The sequence below is a fragment of the Periplaneta americana genome, chromosome 6 (assembly GCF_040183065.1).
Source record: "Periplaneta americana isolate PAMFEO1 chromosome 6, P.americana_PAMFEO1_priV1, whole genome shotgun sequence".
NCBI classification, from domain to species: domain Eukaryota; kingdom Metazoa; phylum Arthropoda; class Insecta; order Blattodea; family Blattidae; genus Periplaneta; species Periplaneta americana.
In genome coordinates this window covers 148907103-148933048 of record NC_091122.1, presented here as the reverse complement: position 1 = coordinate 148933048, position 25946 = coordinate 148907103, and the positions used below count along the sequence as shown (strand labels likewise).

General features: G+C 35.3%; 1 protein-coding gene across 1 annotated transcript in view; it reads right to left on the bottom strand.

The window, feature by feature from the left end:
- The window catches only part of LOC138701918 (leukocyte elastase inhibitor-like), a 31856-nt gene extending 7634 nt beyond the window's left edge, over positions 1-24222 (bottom strand). Inside the window, exons 1-6 of the mRNA XM_069829280.1 lie at positions 24074-24222; positions 15497-15612; positions 12007-12183; positions 8067-8283; positions 3535-3749; positions 883-1071 (exon numbers count right to left, since the gene is read on the bottom strand). Coding sequence (XP_069685381.1) covers positions 883-1071; positions 3535-3749; positions 8067-8283; positions 12007-12183; positions 15497-15612; positions 24074-24083 — 924 coding nt within the window. The 5' untranslated portion in view covers positions 24084-24222. The remainder of the gene's footprint in view (positions 1-882; positions 1072-3534; positions 3750-8066; positions 8284-12006; positions 12184-15496; positions 15613-24073) is intronic.
- Positions 24223-25946: the final 1724 nt, after the last annotated feature.

The window sequence follows — 25946 nt, the reverse complement described above, 5'->3', positions numbered from 1 at the left end:
GCAAAATGTTTAAATGAAATATTGATATATCTGAAAAATATAATACATGTACCAACTCGTTGCAGTGTACCTTTGATAAGCACTCCTTGCGGAGGCTGGCGGTACCATAGACCGCCATGTTTTTTAGGGAACGATACATAGTACTGTTGGCCTCCGCAGGGAGCGCTTATCAGAGGTCTTCAGCCTCTCTATAGTATCTAACTCGTTGGTTCTTCCACAAACAAGCGTTTTCTCATTACGCTTTACTTTTGCAATCTCCAAGCTGTGTTGTGCTGAAGCTGACTACAGCACTTCCCCGCGCAAAAATAGCCAATCAGGGCAGTGATTTCAGTTTCGCACATGCGCATTAATTGTCTACATTTCATTTAGAGTTTTGGGTAGCACATTGTACCCCCTGAGGCACCAAAGAGCTAAGAGCGAAGACTAAACACTCTATAACACGAACATAACCACGGGAAATTGTCAAATGGCAGATCAGATACTATGGTGGTATTACTAATACATTATTTGAGCAAAAATTATCATTGTGCTGTAGCACTGTAGCACATAAGGACGGGCCGCCCCTGGCTCAATCATAGAATACTGAAACTTGCTCAACATATAAATAAAAGATTGCTAATTCATTTTTCACAAAAAGAAACGAAAATGCAATTATTGATTTAGAATGACCAAAATTTCACCTGATCCTCCCCCCCCCCATAAACCAACAACATTTTTGCATTATTTTAGCTTAGTTTGAGAAGTATGGAAAATCTGTTCTTGTTTGATTCTCTAACTATTTAACTCATCAGAAATAATTATATTTTGAATCACTGAGGTTTGAACTAGAATAATCTGGCGTGGTAAGCCTATTCTTTTGTAATGTTTATTAAATTTAGTTACCTTCATAAGAGCAGGTCCGAGCTTCATTTCTGATGAGAGCTTGAATTTTGGAAGGCCCAACCTCACATTTCGCCTCCTCCCATTCTTGAATATTGAATGCAGACCGTTGCTGCTAGACATACGTTCAGCAAGTGTATTGGTGTCCAGACCATTACCGGGTAGCATCAAAATCATTGAGAACTGCTTGCCCTGCACATGTAGATAAAGAAAATTTGAAATGTTAAATTTTAAATATATTTTCCCTTCCACGCAACATGCACTTTCATAAAAATTTGGTACACTGACGTTCATTAGAATTCGTAGAAACTTTTAAATCGTTTTTCGAGGACTCCACGAAACATGGCGGGGCCAAAATTAATTAATTAATTAATTCTGAAAAATTATTGGAAATGTGATAGCAACTACATTCCAACTTCTTGTCAATCATTATTTTTCTTTAACTTAGAAAGTATGATGGAATATTCAGATTGTCAATTTCTATAAATGAATACAAAATTACAATGAATTACAATGAATTACAAAATTGCGAACGTTTTCGCCTATTCAGGCATCCTCAGGCAGAGTTATACAATATCTCAATGTTACATACGTAGCTATTGGTGGTGAGTACTATTTGAATTAATGATGTACAAGCCATCTCCATTAATAAAATGTAATATTACAGGTAGTAAACTTAATAATGTTAAAATGTTAAAACCATTTAGCAATTTTGTAATTCATGTATATAAACTTAATGACTATAAAATAAGTCATTATTTTACATCGATTTGTAATTGACTGAGTAATAAAATATTATATTGTATTCATTATTTTTCTTGTTTTTTATATTTTATTTTTTAATACCGTAAATTTATAATAGTACATTATGCAACGAGCCTATAATGGTAGTAATTAAGACGCGAGTATGTTTATGAAACGAGCACAAGCGAGTTTCAGAATTTTCATACGAGAAAGAAATGTCATTGACCTTGATATAATCTAGAGAGTAAAATCAACATTAATCTTGATATAACCTTGAAATTGATTTAGACATTGTAAAACGAGATGACAAATTGAATTTATTTCAATATTATTTACAATTAACGCTAATTATTATAGTAACAGAACATAACCTTCTGCGACAGTATTGGATTTCCAGCCTCCGTGACGTTTCGCTAGTTGTCTTTCGATTGCATATCCAAGAATAATCGATACTTGCACTTTCATATTGCTACAATGGTGTTTTCTGATTGTTGGAACACCTGAACTTTAATGAATAGGTGTACTTTAATGAGGTCCATTAAAGGGCTGCTACCAGGTGTATAATTACTACATTTCGGCATGGTCGAGCATAAATATATATTTTAAATTATTATCGTAACGTCGATTTATTAAAAATTATCCAAATAAAAAATGAAGCTGTGAAAAATATTGAAAAGGTTGTTTTGACAGTTCTGTAGTGCAGATATTAAATATTGTGCATTGTCGATTTTAAACTCATTTTAAGAGCAGTATTCACCCGTTCATTAGTTTGTGCTCTGACTTTATTATGAGAGGTTCGTTTAACATTTTATGCATTTGACTGTTCACAATTTTAATACGAACTTCACATTATTGTTTCGGGTTCTTTGATACATCTAAGTGACTGCAAAGCTCAATTTTGCAATTTTTAGAAAAAAAGTCACATAGTGATTCTCGTGAGGTTGTGTAAATTTCACATTGGCAAATGTTTCTTCGCAGCCACAGCAAGACGATGTTGTCACAAACATTCTTCTCCCTGGAACTAGTTTCACATCCTCCTGTGAAAACTCAGCTGATGATAATGATATTAATAATAATAATAATAATAATAATAATAATAATATAATAATAGTAATAATAATAATAATAATAATAATAATAATAATAATAATAATAATAATAATAATAACAATAATAATACACAGAATTTGAAACACCGATAATATAAATTGTAAACAATTTTAATAATGACCCCCCCCCCTTTGATAAAATTCTGCATACAGCACTGCAATTGATTTATCCGAAAATAGAAAATATAGTCAAAGAACCCAACCAATAACAAAAGCTGGCAACAGCTGAAGGTAGTAATAAGACATCTCCCCTGTCAATCATTGTCATCTGTGTAGAAATGGTGTGGGGGCAGGATTCTTTACTTGTGGAACTGCGAGTATTTTTATTTTATTGGGTTATTTTACGACGCTGTATCAACATCTAGGTTATTTAGCGTCTGAATGAAATGAAGGTGATAATGCCGGTGAAATGAGTCCGGAATCCAGCACCGAAAGTTACCCAGCATTTGCTCGTATTGGGTTGAGGGAAAACCTCGGAAAAAACTTCAACCAGATAACTTGCCCCGACCGGGATTCGAACCCGGGCCACCTGGTTTCGCGACCAGACGCGCTGACCGTTACTCCACAGGTGTGGACGAACTGAGAGTAGCTGACTAACGAAACCGGATTTTGCTACTCATTGTAGCTCCTCAGATTCATGACAATGCTAAGTAGGCTGAAATTTCATGAATTTTTTTCCCCCATGAGGGCTTCAACTAGCGCTCTCTCCATATCCTACCTAAGTTCAAGGCATGACATCTTAGAACATGATCTAACACGCGGGACTCCTACAGAATACCATGCAATTATTTGTAATACTTACATCAAATGGGAGTTCCACCCATTTGCACGAAAGATAAGGATCTTCTGCAGCTTTCATATATGAAAGATGATGCATGGTAGGAACCATAATCGTCTCTGATGGTGAAGGGTGGAATATGCCATCTTCGGTATCTTCCATCTTGAAAGGAGTTGCCCAGATTCCCTTGAAGTAGATGGCGTTGGCTAGCAGCATTCTGACGCTGGCATCCAATATGTCTGAAATTAATTCAATTTATAGGCCTACAGGATCAGTAAATTATATACAGACCATTGGGGGAAGAGAGAGATAACTTACTGACATGCGTAGAATGTGTCTATACTTCATTCCATAATATCTGACAGGAGAAATAAACATTGCTGGCAGAGGAGGAGAGAAGTATAATTGCTATTCAACAATGGTAGAGGTCTCATTCTATGCGTGGAATGAGACCTCTGTCATTGGTTGAATAGCAATTATACTTCTCTCCTCCTCTGCCAGCAATGTTTACTTCTCCTGTCAGATATTATGGAAACGAAGTATAACCACAGTCTAGTATATACAGTCACGAAGTTTGAGTTTATGAGGGTACTAGGAACAATAGACTGTGCCGGTACTATTTCACATTGTCTGTAATGAGGCGATAGTAGCGATCCTAGTAGTTAGCAACTATGTATGCATATTTTCTATGTAGGCTATTGAGCTTCATGACTGTACATATATACTAGACTGTGGTATAAGTACGAGAGCTGTTGGATAGTTCATGGCCTGACATATGGATGGCATTGGAATCGCTTCAGCAATACTACCATTGTTAGCGTTAGTCTTTTATTGGGTCATGCGCGAAAAATTATAATCATCTCCTGAATGTCATACATTTAGTGCACTATAGTTCAACTTTTATACAGAGAGGTTTTTTTCTCTACCCGTGGAGAATTCACTTTCCTGTCCAGGGGACGAGACTGATGTGATTCCCGCCACACAGAAGCAGTAATGGGTGGGCAGGTGGGAGGTCTGGTGAACAGCACGTGTGAGTCAGACTAAGGCCGTGTCTCAAAGCTACATTTTCAGCTGAAGTGAACTAGATTGTTGACTAAATAGCCGGATGTGACGTCAGAAGTTATGATCCAAAGCTACATAGTGCATAGCAATCAAGTCCATAGTAACTAGTAAACGAAAATGCTTGCTCGATTGTTGACTTGTTCACTAAACAAACATGGATATCTCATCAGCAATTGAGGTTATGAAATCTGAAAATGCTTTGGAAGTGAAATAATGTAAATATATTGTAGAATAACACGTTAACTTTGAACACTGACATTGTTAGTACCTTCTGTACAATGTTTTAAACATTATTGTAATATATTAAGCCCTCATATTGTCCACATAATTCGTAATGAAACTGCATTAGGACACTGCCTTCTTAATTCAGTGCTGCATCGTGATGTCATGGTTTTAGAAAAATAGTCTATGAAGAAGGCCGGTAATTTCCTAGAAGACGGGCAAAATCCAACATGGCTGACGAAAACTACAAAAAACGTTCTGCCAACTATGAAGTTCAAATGTCACCAAACATCACAAAATCAAAGATGAAAAATCAAATATATATTCATATTTTTAAAGAAGAAGAAACCCTCCAAAAAAAATGAAAATATCTTTAATTTTTCGCCTTCGATTTTTTTGGCGTTTCCTGGCATTCGAACTTCATAGTTGGTAGTACTTTTCTGGCAGTTTTCGTCCGCACTTTACTCCCAAAAATCACTAAAACACAAAACAAAACATAATAATTTATCATCTTATCAAATAAAATTCAATTCTCATCGAAGTCTTCAACGACAACCTCTTCACTTCAAGTATATGACACAGGCTTTAAGGCAATCTAAACTTAAACCATGCAGGTAACAAAGAACTAAACCAACACTTTGTCGTACAGTCAACTTTGCATAAATAAACCACGTGTTTACACTAAATGAAATTCTCTTTGAACACTTATTACACCTTAACTTCTACAGAAAATTCAGTCAATAATTCCTTTAACCCACAGAAAAACAGTTTTCTTCTCAACATTCAACACAATCCTTCTTCAACAGCGAAAGAACTAAACCAAAATCGACACAAAATTTAATAGATAAATTTCAGAACACGGTTTCCTTCCTTTCCCTCTTACTTCAAAATTCCAACCTTGTGCACACAAAATAAATTATTGGCACTGAAAAGTGTCCTTTCGTAAGAATGATACGCATTCGACAAATGCAGACAAATCTACAATGTAACACCACTCACGTCAAACAACCAAGAACAACAGGACGTCATTATCCATTAAAAATTAATGAAAATTCTACTAGAATAAATGACAACTATAACCAATCAAATCGAAAGAAAATCACAAAAATCATAAAATGAGAAACTTTCAATAGCTTTAGCCATCAGTAACAACATAACACCACTCACGTTAAACAACCAAGAACAACTGATAACGTCATTATCCATTCAAAATTAACGAAAATTCTAGAACAAATGACAACTATAACCAATAAAATTAAAAGAATATCACGGCGACACCTAGTACAAAAAACCTAGAACTAACATGTAAAAGTCACTAAAAGATCACTAACATTTAACTCTGAAATAAAGAAGTTGGTAATACTTACTATATTCAACCAAGTGCCCGTCTTCTATGAAATTACCAGAAGGCCGTGTTTCAAGCATACATTTCCAAAGCTCTCTAGTGTGTAGTTTACAAGTCACCTAGTTGCTAGTCACTAGTGTGTAGTATGGACTTGAGCTTTGAGACACAGGTGAAGTGAACTAGATTGCTGACTAAATAGCCGGATGTGACGTCAGAAGTTATGATCCAAATCTACATAGTGCATAGCAATCAAGTCCGTAGTAGCTAGTAAACGAAAATGCTTGCTCGATTGTTGACTTGTATACTAAACAAACATCAGCAGCAATTGAGGTTATGAAATCTGAAAATGCTTTGGAAGTGAAATAATGTAAATATATTGTAGAATAGCACGTTAACTTTGAACACTGACATTGTTAGTACATTCTGTACAATGTTTTAAACATTATTGTAATATATTAAGCCCTTATCTTTTCCACATAACTCGTGTTGAAACTGCATTGGAACACTGCCTTCTTAATTCAGTGCTGCACCGTGATGTCATGGTTTTTAGAAAAATAGTCTATAAAGAAGGCCGTGTTTCAAGCATACATTTCCGAAGCTCCCTAGTGTGTAGTTTACAAGTCATCTAATTGCTAGTCACTAGTGTGTAGCTTGGACTTGAGCTTTGAGACACGGCCTAATTCTGACCACATGGAAACAATATGAAGCAGTCTGGCGGAAAAACAGCTGTTTTGCTCATGTTACTTGTATTGATGAAAAACTCTCTCTGTAACACTCATTTACGAAAGTTCATTCTGTCGTCAGGATGGTACAGTTGCAATTCATGCACTTGCATTGTCTTGTATGGCTTTAATTTAAAGAAATTTGTTGCGTCCTTGCTGATAATTTAGAACAGTGGTTCTAGAAATGTGGCCCACGATCCCCTGAGGGGTTATGTTCAGATCTGGACATACGAAGTTGTACAGCAAACCTACAAACCTCCATAACCTATAATCACCGCAAAATAAATTCTTGCCCATATTAAGACCCAGCAGAAAACCTAACTCCTTTTCCTAGGGACTGAGTCCAATCGTTTTATGTTTAACCTGCGTTATTTTATTAACATCTCAGATCTCGAATATAGTGTGAGGCGAGTAAAGGAAACTCATGTTAGTTTAAGGAAATTAAACTTAGCTGTGACAAAAGACCAGCCTCACGGTACCAGGACTAGGAGGACCCAGGTTCGATTTCGGGAGTCCATTTATTCCTAATAATTATTGTGATAGCTCCCTATGTCTCAAAATAAGAAAGTGTCCAATGTGAACATATGACAGTATCTTTTTACTCAGTGTCGCAACAGTAGGCCTAATTACTTTCTCTACACTTCGGATGACAAGGAACTATAAAATTATAAACAATTTAACCGTATAATTAAATTATTGTTAAATAGCACGGGTTACTATAGCTCGACCAACTACAAAAAGATCTTCAACTTTTCCAATACTCACGTGGCCATGGAGGGGGGAACGTCATCACTATGCCAGCAGCTTGCTAGATCGGGTTACACTAGTCAGACTCCAATTGTGAATCCGATTCAAAAGCTGTGTCTGTAGCGGAGCTTTCACTTTTCAAAAGCCTGCCGCGCACACTTGATTTCCCTTCCATTATTATAAATTACAATCTGTTTTAACTAGCCTATATACAATAAGTCGAAATGGAATATTAATTGATTGAAAAGTGAAAGAATGGACGCGAACACGACTGTTGTTTCGAATAGTTTAAAACGTACTCGCTGCGACGTCGATCAGGGAACGCATTTACAACACAACTGACCCCCACTATGACAACCTGCGCACGAACGAACAATGGTTTGTGGCGCAAGTTTTTATGTCAGTGGTCGGGCTATACTAAGATAATACAACAGATGGGCGAAGTAGACTCAGCTTACCTGGTTTTACAATTTCGCTTATTTTGTTGTGAGTTTGTTTCTCAACCCAAGAGTTCATTTTTTGCGCTGCTATCTTCTTTTGCGCAAAATCCACTGCCTCAATATCTGAGAAGAAATCCCGGGAGATGATATTCTTGAAGTTTGGATCAATGTTCAAGTTTGTGTTCACGAAAGCTTTCGTAGCAAATTCGATTATCAGGGGAGAATTTGTGCTTTTCTGAAACCAATAAACACGTACAAAATGTTTGAGAAATACAGACAGAGGAATACAGAAAAGCTCTGAACTTTAGGAACACATAGGACTATGTTACAATCGGTAGGCCTGTATAAATTTGGAAATTTGCATTATTTTTTTGAAATAATAACTATCTAATTTAATATTACTTCAATGAAGTTGGGAGCAGAATTTTTCCATCGGACGTTTTTTCGTGTGTCACTCAAGAAAAAATTGTAATATTCCTGGCCCAGGTTATGCTTCTGCTACAGCTTTGGTCGAGTGTGATGAGCTGTTTATGATTACTGTATCATCCCAATGTACTGTACCTTGGCTTTAATAACCAGACATCGAGATTTTGGACCCGATAGGATAAGTTTACTACGTCCATACTATAGGCAGCTTTTTCATTGTGTTGGAGTCGGCAGAAGAAGAGACATGTGTACATGAAACCAAGTTCAGTCCAGTCTGCTGGTACTGTACAGTGACGTTCCAAAAAAAAAAGGCAACTAATTTATCAAACATTAAAATAAAATGATTGTTAGAGGAGAAAAATTCTATAGGACAAAAAATTAATCTTTACATAGATTAAAATAAAAAAACCTATCATGCGAAATTTTCAAAATTAATTAATATGCACTTCCTTTCGGCTTCTGTCATAAGCATAAGTGCAATACTTACTCAACATACATAATAATTCTACACAACATACACAACTTATGAAGTACAATACATGGTACTGTTACAATGTAGCCTACTACAACACACATTCTGAAGGTCTCAAAACTAAACTTTTTTCGGTAGTCGGCAAGACAAAGTTTTTATTGGGAGAAGCTCCGCTCTACATCACATGATGTAATGGATTTATTTTAGTAGGTTATTTTACGATGCTTTATCAACATCTTACGTGATTTAGCGTGTGAATGAGGATGAAGATGATAATGCCAGTGAAATGAGTCCGGGGTCCAGCACCGAAAGTTATCCAGCATTTGTTCATATTGAGTTGAGGGGGAAAAGCCCGGAAAAAACCTCAACCAGGTAACTTGCACCGACCGGGAATCGAACCCGGGCCACCTGGTTTCGCGGCCAGACGCGGTAACCGTTACTCCACAGGCGTGGATGATGTAATGAATGCAAAACGAAAAAACACTAAGTCATTGAAATCTATCTTCGCTACCCCAGCAGTGTCCGTAGACTTCTTCCCTGCTAGCATGTCTTTTATGTCACAGAATATCGCATATATTCTTAGACTAATCACATAGATAACCACATGTACAGATCAAAACTAGACTACTAGCTATCTCTTCTGATAAAGTGAACTAGGTGTACGGGACTGTTTTTATTGTCAGAACAGTACCTCCTCTCCCTGCCTTATGAGCAGGGAACGGATTTATATGGACTAAAAATATATGAAATATGTAAATATATATGTAGTTATTTTTACCAAAATATGGAATTAAATATGGATTTTTACCAAAATATGGAATTAAATATGGACTTAAAATTATAAAAAAATGACTATGTACGTTAAATATTGGTACATTTTAATCAAACTAAACAAAAAATATAATGGACGTACCTTATCTTCCAATGTAGTTTCAACAAAACACAATTTTTATTGTCTGTTACCATAACAATAGGTTACAAACATTTCTTTCAAGTGCTGAAAAGTGAATCTTCTTCTATTGTCTCTGAGGATAGATTTATACTGACTAAAAGAGCGTTCGACGTCACAAGAAGTAACTGGTACATAATTCAATTTCACAATGTCTGCTGGGGATAAGTCCAAGTTAATCTTCACTGTTGATTCACCACTCATCACAGCAACAACCTTTTGTAGTTCTTCATATCCAGGGTTTTTTGAAAGTACAGTGTCCACCTTAGCTCTTACTGCATCTGCAACTTTACCTCTACCACGATTCAGTTGTTCCACAGTACTATTTATAATTTCAAAACTTTCAGATAGTGAAAGGTGCCTATTTTGGAGACTTTTGAGCGTTTTTATGATGCATGAAAATGTATGCTGAATGTGAGCTAAGTCATTCTTCACACTTATGTCACAGGTAACTGTTTTCGCAGTATCAATTGAGACTGCATCTTCAGAGTCCAATGCAAGGAGAACATTGTTAATAGAGTCTATATGTTCGGCATAATATTCAACTGCTTCTAGCCATGTACCCCATCTAGTTAAAATTGGCTTTGGTGGCAATGGAATTTCAGGGTACATTTCTTTCAACACGTTAACTCTACTGGGAGCTTTGAGAAATACTTTTTTCACTGATGAAATCAACAAATCTACTTTAGGGAAATTGTCTCTGACCACTTCTGCCACACGATGAAATGCATGCGCCACACAAGTAAAATGAGTCAATTTAGGATATACAACAGATAATGCTTGTCCAGCTTTGACCATATAAGGGGCAGCATCGCTAATAAAGAATAACACATTATCGTACATAATACCCTTTGGCCACAGGATACCCATAGCTTCGTTGAACAGTTTAACTATAGTTTTGTTATTGCACTTTTCTAGAACATCACAATGTAAAAGAATTCGTTCAGAATATTGTTCACTTAACAAACCGATAACTACATTACCAACAAGTCTACCTTCTTTGTCGGGAGTCTCATCAATGGAAACCCAAATTGAACTATCTTTAATTTCATCTCTTATCTTCTGTATTGTCTCATCGTAGATGGATGGAGCATACGTCTTCCTAAGTGTTGACTCATCCGGGATTGTATGTTGAGTATATTTTTCAAGGAATTCCCTGAAGACCTTATTCTTTAGTTTGTAGAGAGGAATATCAGCAGAGATGAGAGAACGGCACAGGTCGATGTTAAACTCAGATCTTACATTCGATGTTGTTGGTTGTGTTAAAAACAATTGTCTCTGCTTGGAATTTAGTTGTTTGTTGGCCTGATGTTTACTAGTTGTAATGTGTTGTTGCACCAGGAACTTTTGTGTAGATGATACTGCACACTGACACAAATTACAAAATAATATTTTATTGTCAGTTGATAAACCATCTTCTTTAAATTCTGAAATGTAACTTGTTAGTTTTGATTTTAAATTGACTGAATGACGTACTTTTGGCATATTTACCGTCTTTATAGTATGATTTACAAAACTGAACCTATGTGTACTCTGACTGGCATTTAACTGTTGAGCTGCACAACTGAAGTCTGTTAAAAATTTTAAATTAAATTAATACAGTTTTGTAACTTACTTTCCCATTGTTGATAGGACTGCTAATTTTCAAATAACTCTGATGTTAAAGGGATTACTGAACATGTGTTTAAATCTCTATTGTTGAAATGTATTTTTAAAAGTTAATGGAATTTTGTTTTGTTTTATTGTTAAACCTAATATAATATGGACTGTTTTATATGAAATATGGAAAATATATGGAAATTAACGAAAATATGTACTAAACTCTAAAATATGGAAAAATATGGAAAATAAAAGTAGGATTTTTCAACCCTACACATTGTGAAACATAAAGATAATGCAAAATATAAATTATATTAGCTTTATAAGTAAATATGTATTTACATATAAATCCTTTCCCTGCTTATGAGTATGACTGAGTAAATAAAGCACATGGGACGACAGGTAGGTCGCTACCATCACTGCCCCTACCCACTACAGTCCAGCTATCCAACTTGAAATCGCTCTGTTTTCATCTATCGGGTCTAAAGTCTCTAAGCCTGTTAATAACATACCTTGAGATTACTTATAAGTTTGCTGTAAATGCCTCTGGTTTCTTCCGGCTCGGTGTGCAACACTTGAGTAAGCTGATTCAAGGTGTTGCCCATGGCTCCCTGCTGGAGGATTGCCAGCAGAGTGGAAACACTCACTGGAGAAAACACCACGTTGCCACTTGTCTCTTCCAGCACCTCCTACACCATTAATTTAACACTAATTATTAGAGTAGTGCAAAGGGAGTAGTTTTTCGACACAACGGCAACAGGGCAAGGGTTGTAAATTCTCCTTGTGTACCCGCAGAGGTCTGACTTTGCGGTACACAGGATAGCTGCAAGCAGTAGGTACAGCTTAGTAAAGCAAACGTCAATACTGAAGGAACATGAGAACAGTTCGGTTCTAGTATTACGATGCCTAAGGGGGAGAAAATTCGTTCGGCGAAGTTTAAGAGACTTATTTCCGAATATGGTGATATTTTTTTGTTGTAGCGAAGATAAACTATTCTGCAAATTGTGTAAAATATCAGATTCAGTAAATAGAGCATGTAATATTCTAAGACATGTAAATAGGGATGTACACAAACGTACCCTCATGAAGTTGAAAAAAAAAAAAAAAGGCGAAAAAATGTGAGCAGGGTCATAGTTCTTCATCCGTGTTCCATGAAGAAATGTGTGATGCGTTTTGTTAAGCATTCAAGAAGATATGTCCTGGTGTATCTCTTCCTCCTTCTCCTATACTTACTCAATGGGGTTCCTGATTGAAGGCCTGCATTTATTACTGTAAATATTTCGACCAGGTCCAGAATGTTATTCAATCATTTTATGTAAAAGATGCATCTGCAATACCACTAGCCCAACGTCTGTTGGTTGATTCAAGCATAACACAACAATTGGAATACATTGAATCGAATTACGGGTTTATTCGTGATTGCATAACAGCTTTAGAAAAGTCTGGTACAAAACTGGTTGATCAGTTTTTCCTATTGCGAAATATCTGGAAGAAAGTGACTCAAGTAGACGATAAAATTGCTAAAATAATATCTGCGAAAATAACAAATATGTTGAAAAAATGGTGGATATTATAAACTTTGCAAGATTAGTGACAGTATTTCTGGAGATAAGGATTCCTTTGAAGAACTAACAGAAGTTTAAAAAAATGTTGCACAGGATTTTACGTATGCCCCAGTTGTTTCAACAGACGTAGAAAGAAGCTTCTCCACATATAAGGCCATGCTATCAGATAGACGATAATCGTTTTCTGTTAATAACTTACAAATGTCATTTGTTGTGCACTGTAACAATATTTGGAAGAAAAGTGATAACGTATAACATGTGCATTAATAACTCTCACTCATTGTAAGGAAAAGAAAAAAGACAAAAAACAATAGTTCAAGTTCTTTTGCGAAAAGAATATCATGAACCCGTTACAAATAAACAGTGTTCTGTATGAAATCATACATGTAAATTATATATTATTTGTTTAGGATGAAATGGTTAATTAGTTTTGCAATTTTGATATCTTATTAAAGTATCTGTAGAAAATTAATTGCAGAAACGTTAGGGAACTGTGTCATTTCTATTGTGACGTCTGTACGTCAACACATCGTGTACATGACCGTCGCTTGTACACAGGGAACACGCCGAGTAACGTCGGAACCCTTGCTATGATGCCATTCTGTCTATCATGTGCTCCGTCTGCACCGCTCTACTAATTATTATGCAATATGTGAATTCGATAAGGGACTGTAACACTCATACTAGGTTGCAAAGAACGTATATGTTCGAGCTTCGATTCTTAACGTTTCTCTAGTTATGCGACTTGGCTCATGCAGGGCACGGTTTTTAGCTGCTCAGAATAATAGGGCCTTTCGCGCTTAACCAACGTTGCCTAGTTGTATTGTTAAGATTCAGTCGTGGTAATTTAAATATAGGCCTAACATGCGCCCAGACAAAATACTATAGCCACGAAGAAGATGAGACGTATAAACTAAGTCGCTTGAAAAGCATTATAATGTAGAGTTACAAGAACGTCCTCTAACTCACAAGCAAACATTCCCATGGGGGCAGATAAAAAAGTTATTTTTTTTCTTCCATCATGTCAATAATATCAAAACAAATGCTTATAGAAATTTTGGTCGCTCGAGCGCAATTACGAGGATCGTAAAATAAATTTCTCTGGGCCGTTTACAGACAGAAAACACAATTTCATTGGATATTCCCCATCGGAATTGAGACATTTGTCATACCGTTGGATCAACAGAGAGGTGTAGATGGTTGTAACACGCTGGTTCCGATCTCAGGTGGCAGACTTCTATGACACAGAGATACAAAAGTTGATCCTATGGTATGACAAGTACGGTATCTCAATTCCCGTGGGTAGTACGTTAAAAAATAGCTCAACAATTGGTGTATCTGTTCCAATAAATCTTTCTATGAAATTGTGCTTTCCTTCTGTAAACGGTCCCAGGGAAACTTATTTTCTGGTCGGCCCTCGTAATTGTGTGCTCGAGTGGCCAAAATTTGCATAAGCACTTGTTTTGGCAAATTTAAGATGGTGGAAGAAGAAAAAAATAACTTTATCTGCCCTCACGTGAATGTTTGCTTGTCAGTGGTTCTCGAACTTAGTACTGTGGACCCCCTTTCCATACATCAGAATTTTCATAGACCTTTTCAAAATCGTCAGTGGTATGATGAGTAGTTTAGATTTTGGGGTTAATATTAAGTGAATATGACTAGTGATTATTTCTGTTATATTTTCCAAAACTAATCAATATTAACTTATACATGAATTAAACAAAACGTAAATAATATAATAGGTACTGTCCTGAAGAAAAAGATGGATGACATTCATTAATATGTTACAGCAGAGTTGATTTTAAAATTAATAAACCAAAACAATACTCTAATTTTAATGTAATTTTTGCATAATATTCGTGTACTGAAAAATAAATCAAGTTTCCCGACTTCAGTGAGAATAATGGAACTGTTCTTTTGTGCTTAAAATGTCTTGTGTTTAGGATCCAAGTTTTTTTTATCTTTAATCTAATTCTCAAACCGAAAACCGGTTTTATTATATTTCTTCTCATAATTGCTGCAGTTTTGTTCTGAAATGTGGTATCCTTACAAATTAAAAAACATTCGCTTTATTATGTAAATGTTCAAACTGAAACACTTCGCAACTGTATTTAAGACCTTTTACTGATATTTAATTATTTTATCAATTGTTATCTAAGAACATTGTCGTATTTGGGATTAAACCACAAAGTCATTCTTTTTTCATTCAGTGATTCTCTTAGCATCCGTCAAATGAAAATGTGTGTGATAAAAGACAATTTTAACACGGCCCTAGGTTTTATTTAACAAATTTTGCATTTTATTCAATGCAGGCCTATATGGACTTTGAATCGCTCTTATTAAAATATTTACGTATTATTTTAATTGTCAGTAAAATCTCCCATTTACTGTTAATGCTTTATTGTAATCTATGTAAGGTTTGTATGATGGAATTCACCTTAATTAATTCCATTGCAAACTGCTGTGTAGCTTCATTCTTGTCGAAGCCATCGTCAGTCTGCGTAAGCGCAAGCTGAAGCCACGTACTAACCACCAAAACGCACAACCAAACACCTGAAAGCGATAAAATTTTATTCATATCAAACATCAGCAGGAAGATTTTCGTAGTGCATGCTCTTTTTTAAGCAGCATATTAAGTATGGGCGAAAATATATAAAGGTATAAAGTCTGTAAGTTGGACTCTAAAAGACACATCGAACATCTTTGTTTAGTGATTCGATTTCGGATCAGTCCACTTTTTATTACGACTTGTATCTGATGTTGATGTATGCGAATATTCCGTTCCATAAACTTGAGAATCCACATTGTAAATATTTGATCGAAAAGTATACGTCTACTTGGGAGCAACAGTAACAAATGAAGAGTCCACTGCAAGAATGAAGGATCAGATGAATGTCATTTGGAATACATTTTTCAGGAGAAGCAATTGAAAGTTTGAAATGCTTAGCGCTCAAAGCTTAGCTATGATTTTCCGATCATTACTGGACAATGACTATCAGTGTTAATGCCATATAACTCTCTATGTACATTCTATATGTCTTAAGCTATGCATTGACAATCTTGGTTCATTTTCGACAAGAAAGTGAAATCCATAATTCTTGCAGTGGACTCTTCAAATATAAATAATAGTCAGGGGGAAATTAAACACAGAATAAATATAGGAAATTCCTGTTATTATTCGGTTGAGAAGCTTTTATCATCTAGTCTGCTGACAAAAAATCTGAAAGTTAGAATTTATAAAACAGTTATATTACCAGTTGTTCTTTATGGTTGTGAAACTTGGACTCTCACTTTGAGAGAGGAACATAGGTTAAGGGTGTTTGAGAATAAGGTGCTTAGGAAAATATTTGGGGCTAAGAGGGTTGAAGTTACAGGAGAATGGAGAAAGTTACACAAAATAGAACTGCACGCATTGTATTCTTCACCTGACATAATTGGGAACATTAAGTCCAGACATTTCAGATGGGCAGGGCATGTAGTATGTATGGGCGAATCCAGAAATGCATATAGAGTGTTAGTTGGAAGGCCGGAGGGAAAATAACCTTTGAGGAAGCCGAGACGTAGATGGGAGGATAATATTAAAATGGATTTGAGGGAGGTGGGATATGATGATAGAGACTGGATTAATCTTTCTCAGGATAGGGACCAATGGCGGGCTTATGTGAGAGCGGCAATGAACCTCCGGGTTCCTTAAAAGCCAGTAAGTAAGTAAGTAAGTAAGTAAGTAAGTAAGTAAGTAAGTAAGTAAGTAAGTAAGTAAGAAAGTGAGTAAGTACAGATGCCTCAAACTAGCAAGCTGTCTCGTTCGCGCAGGCTCATAGAGCACTTCTCCCCTACCACTGTCCGCCTACTGCTGTGCACTGTGGACTAAAACGGTACAGCTCAGTTCTAATAACAGTTGAGAAGGCTGCATAGGGAGGGTACATCTTGAATACATTGTCAAGAGGTCAACTTTTCAGATAATATGACTATACCTGGGTATCGGAGCCTAGGTGGCCCCCCTCCGTTAGCTCTACTACTTTCCCTCTCCAGGCAGCTTCCTAGTTTGAGGCATCTGTATACGTCTAGAAAATTGCCGACTCCAACAACCCTCGTGTTATAAAAGAATTTTAAATTCTATACGACCAGCTGTAGGTAACAATAAAAGTGTTAAACTAAAAATGAAGAGAGTTCTTGGAAAAAATCCTGTATAATTATTCGAAACGCCGTGAAGTGCAATATGAATTAAATAGTGAACAGGCACAAAACAAAAGACAACATTATAATAAACATAAACTATTTCAAATTCGCACCACTAACATCCTGTGATGACGAAAGAATATTTTCTTAATACAAACATTGTTTCAGTGACAATCGAATAGTTTCATATTTGACAGTTTACGAATGTACACAGTTGTACCACAGTCTAGTATATACAGTCACGAAGCTTGAGTTATGAGGGTGCTAGGAACAATAGACTGTGCTGGTACTATTTCGCATTGTCTGTAATGAGACGATATTAGCGATCCTAGTGGTTAGCAACTATCTATGGATGCATATTTACTACATATTGTTCTTCGTGACTGTATGCACTAGACTGTGGTTGTAAATTTCAACAAAATTAGTGACACAGTACACAGTTCATTTTTATTTAAAATCTATCGCTATTTTCTACAACGAAGAGAATGAGGTAAATAGATTTCGTAAATTTGTGTTATAATCTGTTTTAGTCACCTAACTATACAAAGCAATATTTTGAATGAAGCAGAGCAATGCTCTGTAGAAGTCTCGTACTAACATAAGTTGATGTCGACAACACGACTTGTATAATAGGCGGCATAGTTTCGGTGTCTGAAGTTCTATCTCTAGTGATTATTTATAATGAGTGCTAAGCCATAGTGACCATATTTTATTTATTTTTATATTTTAATTATTTATTTTGCTAATAATTGTAACATAATAGTACATTATGCCACGAGCCTATAATGGTAGTAATTAAGACACAAGTATGTTTGTTTATGAAACGAGCGCAAGCGAGTTTCATAATTTTCATACGAGCGTCTTAATTATCATTATAGGAAAGTTTCATACGACTTTTTATGCTCGACCATATTTCTAACTTGAAATTATTCAAAATTAGGTCATGTTATGGTTATATGCGAACTGACCCGAATTGTGAGATGTGCGCAGGCGCGAAAGTATTGATTTTTTCCGAGGACAAATGTCATTGACCTTGATAGAGAATAAGATGAACATTAGTCTGATATAACCTGGAAATTGATTTAGAATTGAAAAGCGAGATGACAAATTGAATTTATTTGAATATTATTTACAATTAACGCTAATTATTATAGTAACAGAACATAACCTTCTGCAACAGTATTGGATTTCCAGCCTCCGTGACTTTTCGCTAATTGTCTTTCGATTGCATATCCGAGAATAATCGATACTTGCGGTTTTATAACGGTACAAAGGTGACTTGTCATTGGCTGAACACCTGAACTTTAATGAATAGGTGTACTTTAATGAGGTGCATTAAAGGACTACTGCCAGGTGTATAATTACTACATTTCGGCATGGTCGAGCATAAAATATAATATAAACAGATAAAACTTTAGCTCGCTCCTAAAAGACTAGAACTCGTGCTCAGGGGCGGATTCCTGAATTAAAATTAAGAAGTATATAATACAATTTGTCTTATATCTACTACGCAATAAGAATATATAAATTTAAATTTACAATTTTTCAATTTTTATAAAGTCCATACCTAACTTTTTAAATTTAATATTAGAATTATTAGAATTGACAAGATTAGGATATTTAAATATAAATTTGTTATATATTCTTGGGCCTAAATTACTACTATGATTAATACTGTAGCAGTGTTGCATTTTGGTTTAAACAATCTTAAATAATTCATAACTTTTGTTTCATAACTATGAGAATACAATTCAAAATTATTTCCATTTTTATGTATGAATTTTATTAATACAATATATATGTCTTATTTTAAGAACATTAAAGTCTAAAAACAATTTTTGAGATGGAAAATCAATAGGTTTATGAAGACATACAAGTTATTAATTATTTTTTTCTGTAATAAATAAAGTGGATTAAAATATTGGATTTAAATAAGCTACCACATCCTATAATTCCATACATAATTACCGATTGAAATAAAGTTAAGTATATTGTGCGTAATAAACTTATTGACAAGTAATTTCTCAATAAAATAAAATAATATATTATTTTACGTAATTTATTACAAAGGTAATTAATGTGTTGGTTCCATTTTAAATTATAGTCGAAAATTATCCCTAAATATTTGACTTCAAAGGACGCCTTAATAATCGGACATTTACACTGTATAAGGCAACAATTAGAGTTATGTAATTTATAATACTATTATACTATGTACTATTATAATACTTAATATGGATGTAGGAGGTTTGTTACATTTTTAAAATGAGAATGGAATAATTGTGGTTTTATTTTTGTTTATAGAAATATAATTTATGTCTAACCAATTTTTTTATTAATTTAAGTCCATTATTTGAATTACTGCCTATATTACGTGTTTGACCTGATTTGAAATGTTTAGTGTAACGGCATGCCGTATTAGGTTTGTACATCCACAAGCGGAAGAGAAGCAAAGTTCATGTGAGTAAACACGTCCGAAATATTGTGAAAGGATCAAGAAAAATCCAGAGAACAAGTAGAGTTGGAGGGATCCAAGTGGAAGAATAAACAACGAAATAGACTTCATTCTAAATGACACGTTAATGAACGTGCAGAATTTCCAAGCAATCAATGACTTGAAATTTGACACAGATCACAGATGCAAGTGTTCCCTCATAGACACGCGCCAAACATGACGTCACGTCAATACAGGGTGATTCATAAATACCGTAAAAACTTTGTAGGTGTAATGTAGAGGCAAAACTAAAAGTAAAATGTTGTATACAACTTTTCCCGCAAATTCTTACTTTCAGAGTTATGATGCAAAATGTCCTATCTTGCTAGGTATCAGTAAAGCCTTCGGATGTGTAATGCTCGCCTACATAGCGACTGCGTTAGATGTTTGTTTGTTTGTACTAGGTATGTACTGATATTGGAATTTTACAGACCCCGTTCAACTCATTCCGAACTGTTTCATAGCTATTTTGATATCACTGCTGTAGTTGTGATATGTTCGGAATTTGAGTGGCATAAACGAGCGCATTCAGACGACTCCAAAGGTAGAAGTCTGGTGATCTGGCTGGCCAAGCAACTGGTGTTGCACTACCTATCGTACCGTACACAACTGAAGCCTACTGAGCTAACGACAAAATGAATGTGTACCTACAGGTCGTGATGACGGTAGGAACTGCAACAATGCCGTACAATTAAGTATACCTACGCACAGTAAACAAAGTCTTATCAGGTCGGAATCAACTGTAGTGGGGTGTACGAATAAGAAACATCTACCGCTGTCGCTATGTATGCGAACGTGACACAGCCGAAGGCTTTACTGGCCCATGTTTTTGATGCCTGGCAAGATATGGCACTATGCATCATAACTCTGAAAATAAGGATTTGCGGGAAAAGTTATATAGAACATTTTAGTCTCATTTTTACCTATACATTACATCCACAATGTTTTTACAGATATTTATGAATCACCCTGTATAGTCTATGAACTAACCATATCTCCGTACGCTCTGGGCGAGAATAAAGCCCCTAGTTATAATAATATTAATATGTAGCCATTATTGCATAAGTAAAAGTTATATATTTCAATATTTACTTATTTTTAATCGTGAATGTTTAAATTTAAATCATTTCAATAATCTATTTATTTTAAAAAGTATAATTTAAATATACAACACTCTGTAAAAAGGAGAAAAAAAATAAACATTGGTTTTTACTTTTTGAGTGAAAAATAAAAAGTAGGCCTATCTAGAATCCAGATGGGTTTTACTTATAGCGAGAATAATCTTCTGTAGACCACAAGATGGCTTTAAATAAATATTTAGTTTGACAGTATATTTTGTACGTGAGTAGTATTCAAACGTAGGACTCTAATCACAACAAACATTCGAAGTTGCTCGTAAATCTAATGTCATTCTCTCTCATTATGCCCTTGGAAGTTGTTTCTTATCGCAAGAGAAGTAAAGTAGCTCTTAAAAGAGCAGTGCAGCTGTTCAGAACTGTATTTTACAGGCGATAAGTCCTTCGGCTTCGCAGATATTCAAAAATATCTCGCGACAGGTACCAGCAAACCGACCTTAATGTTAAGCCACAAAATTTAGCAAATGAATACAAGTAGGTTCCAGTATTGGTAATGTTTTTAAAACACGCATAGTCTAAACAAAATACACTAGCCCACGTTGCAATAATAAAGTTAATTTTCTTCTTTTTCTTTTGCGTATTTGTCATGTCTTCATTCTATCATGCTCAGATAAACATTTTAGATCTCGTATAACGGAACTGCGCTGAAGGACATTAAAATGTTCCTAGAGGATGCTGTGTTTGTTTGACGGAAATAATATTTTGTCAGAAGTGAGATGTGTTGTTAACGATTCAATATATACTGGACACGGAAAAACTAATATTATTAGCAGAACTCGAAATCTTACTAAGCACAATAGGGTCAAATATTTGGAACAAATACATAATATTTCGGAAAGCAGTACCTGCTCATGAAAGACTACCAATCATATTTCGAATTTTGTGTACCTCCTTTTAACCGTGATAACGCTTTTTAGTTCTTTTAAGCATTCTGATTATTGTATTGTGTTTCTGTTTTATGAAGGATTGTAGATAAGGGCGCAAATAGCCATAGTAGCTGACGCGCCGTTTTTAAACCCCACAACCCCACTAAACTATAGTCCCGTCGCTCTAATTTCCGGCAGCCAATCACGTTGCAGGTCGGCTACATTTAAACGTGTGCGTCTTGTGATTCGCTGATGATGACGTTATACATTTCCTAAGGCTCGATAAATACTTAATATAATCGCCCGCCATTTTGGCTCTTTCGTTGGCGTTCGCAGAAAGCACACGAGGACGTTATTTGCCGCTCAATTATTTGCGTTTGATTTATTATCATAGGAGCTACGACATAATAATGTTTAACGGTGTGGCAAATAGATTTCTCTTCTGGTAGCTCGGCAACGAAAGAACAAAAATGGCGAACGATACTACCTATCTAGACCTTACAGAGCCTTCACTTCCTAAGACGTAAGCAAAGAGGAAGAGTCAAGCCGGGAATAACTGCGTCGCGACTATAACTACTTCGATTTCTAGCAACAGAAGTTTCGTACACAAGTTTGATGTATTTATTTATAGTGTAGCAGTAACAGTAGTAATAGTAGTAGTAGGCTAGTGGTGGTGGTGGTAGTGGTAGTAGTAGTAGTAGTAGTAGTAGTAGTAGTAGTAGTAGTAGTAGTAGTAGTAGTATTGAGTGGCTAAGGGCTAGTTAGGGACGACCCTTCAGCACGTCGGCTCGACAGTGGCCTATTGTGTATCCCAAATTATGGGATGAGAGGTGTACCAGCCCACCGGTCGCATGAGACCCCTCACCCGCTGATCCTGTGCCCCCCCCCGCCTTAGGTTCATACCATCAAGATGACCAAGCACCACAGGATCCATTCCGACAGCCCATCTAAGGTGTCGAAGCGCCCCCGAAAGTGCTCTTTAGGATTAAATCCTGGCAGAGATATTGCGAAAGGTCAAACACAGCATCAACTGTTTTTCTTGAAGTAAATTTATCCAGCAGAAATACGGTATGTTTGTGCGCGGAACATGATTAGCAACTTAATCACATCATATTCCCGTTTTTTGTTTCTGTCTTTTCCCACTGAAAATGTCAATAATGAATGGATTTTCTTTTTTACCTGAAAATAAATAAATATTATGATTTATTTAACGACGCTCGCAACTGCCGAGGTTATATCAGCGTCGCCGATGTACCGGGATTTTATCCCGAAGAAGTTCTTTTACATGCCACTGAATCTAGTGACATGAGCCTGTCGCATTTAAGCACACTTAAATGCCATCGATCTGAGCCGGGATCGAACCCGCAACCTCGGGCACAGAAGGCTAACGCTATACCAACTGCGCCACTCAGGGCGACTTTTACGTCAATTCCCGACAATAAACAACATATACTGTATATATTATAATATATATTCATTGGAAACAAACAAACAAGTAAATAAACAAATAAACACATTAATAATGAATAAATAAATAAATAAATAAATAAATAAATAAATAAACAAATAAATAAATAAATGAGTAAATAAATAAGCAAATGAGTAAATACATAAGTAAATGAGTACATAAATAAGTAAATGAGTAAATAAGCAAATAAGTAAATAAGTAAATAAATAAATAACTAAATAAATGAATAAATAAATAAATAAATGAGTACATAAATAAGTAAATAAATAAGCAAATGAGTAAATAAATAAGTAAATGAATACATAAGTAAGTAAATAAGTAAATGAATAAATAAATAAGGTCATGAGTAAATAAGTAAATAACTAAATAAATAACTAAATGAATAAATGAATGAATGAATAAATAAATAAATAAATAAATAAATAAATAAATAAATAAATAAATAAATAAATAAATAAATAAATAAATAAATAAATAAATAAATAAATAAATAACTAGCGCCTATAATGCACGAAGCTAAATCCCATCATATCTGCGATCATAATTTTCCTTTGAAAATAAATTTCAATATTGGATATCATTCTGTTGAATTAGGCCTAAACAAAAAAGTGTTAAATTTCAAAGTCAATGCACATAATGCAGAAATTATTATCCGCATTTACTTTTCATAACAACAATCGTAAAGATATATCAAATTCTATTTGGAAAAGCAACTTGTGAAGTACGTAATGAATAGAGAGAAACGAAATTAACATGGCTGGTTAGTTTGTTTCCGATTTTGTGGTTTGTTCTTACCTGCGGAATGCAAAACAAAACTGAAATCTAATATCGAAAGGGAAGGAAGGAATTCACTGAGTAGCATAGTTCTTACCTGTCCACATCCTGCAACTTACTGAACACGTCCGTACTCCAACAGTGACTCTCTCCGTCTGATTCGTATGACCTAGCTCAGCAGTTTAATTTCGCTCCACGTCAGTCTGTGACTCGATTATAAACAAACAAAATGACTTAATTGCTAATGTATGTAGGATGATTACACCTGGACGTAAAGCCAATGACTCAAATGTGTATTGTTTTGGAATTCCACAAACCCTTCTTTGTGATTTCCCGGCACGGATCTCTTTATCGCCGGTTTCTCCGTCTTAAATAAAATAGCTTGCACGTGCAGCACTAAAATATCTGAGTACGAGAGTTTAATGCAGTTTTTTTCAGTCATATACATACGTACAGTCCTACATGTGGAGTATATATTTTTGTGCGAGATCGTGCGTATTTGCTTGTTTTCCGCACAGAACCAATACGCGGTAAGTGTGAAATACCACATTCAGTATTCCCAACGTAACACACATAACAATTTCCCTCTTCTTACCGCTTAAGCGCGACATTCATTTTACTGCTTTAGGCTTTTAACATATTATTTTTAGAGACGTTTAACATAGTAGTAATTATAAATTGGAAACCTACCACTGCAATTTCATCTAAATTGCAATGTTAATTATTGTTTTTAAATATTTGCAAAAATTAAGTAAAGTCTACTACTCTACGAAACTTATTGCATTCCTGATGCAAGTAACATTAAGGAAGCCGTGAAAAAATCAACAAGATTCCAGATGCGGATGTTATTACTGCAATATGTTATATAAATAATATTGTTAAAATATGAAAATGAAAAATAAATCATTACATAACTTTACCGTTTGTTTTAAGTTCGCATTTATAGACTGGGGGGGGGGGGGAAGACAGACGTATATCACGGCCTGCTGGAGTATAGTAAACACAGAAAACATTTTATAGCAACAATGTTGAAGAAAGATATTTTGGTTTTCCGAAGTTGCCGTCATTAAACAGAAACCAACATGGAGATTTCATTGCAACTAATTAGAAATTCGTCTTTCAGGTATGTAATAAACGATCTTCGCACAAAATAATGTACGATACAAGAGCGGTATGTTTGTTTTCATGTTCTCGGAAATTAAAAAAGCTCAACTACGTTTCGCTTTTTCAATCTTTTCCTCGAACATGAAAACGTCAACATACCGCTCTTGTAACGCATATTACTATTACCTCCTATAGATGCAGGGCCATACAACTGAACGCTCTGTGGAAAAGCGGAGAGTGGATCTTACTCACTAAATACAGGCTGAACATAAGGTCTTTTCATGGTTATAAGCATTCACTACTTTGCGACGCGAGACTACAAGATTTAATACTACTGAAGTTTTTAAGTGTACGACGCGCATGCCTGTAGCGAGCGAAATACAGTAGTGACAAAAAAAAAACCGGACCGGCCCTTGCAGCTGATTTTAGAACCCTTTGTTCACGCCAGAGCACGATAGACTGGTAACTAAGGCATTCGTGGTTCGAATCCTGCCTGGAAAGGAAACTTTTTTTTGTCCCTTATCCAAATTTACTTCCATTACTTTTCGATAGCTGGTAAAATTCATGTTCTGGGAATAATTATTTAGTTAAATAGTAAAACATCGCTGCAATAGAATAGTAATATGCGTTACAAGAGCGGTATGTTGACGTTTTCATGTTCGAGGAAAAGATTGAAAAAGCGAAACGTAGTTGAGCTTTTTTAATTTCCGAGAACATGAAAACAAACATACCGCTCGTGTATCGTACATTATTTTGTGCGAAGATCGTTTATTACATATCTGAAAGACGAATTTCTAATTAGTTGCAGTGAAATCTCCATGTTGGTTTCTGTTTAATGACGGCAACTTCGGAAAACCAAAATATCT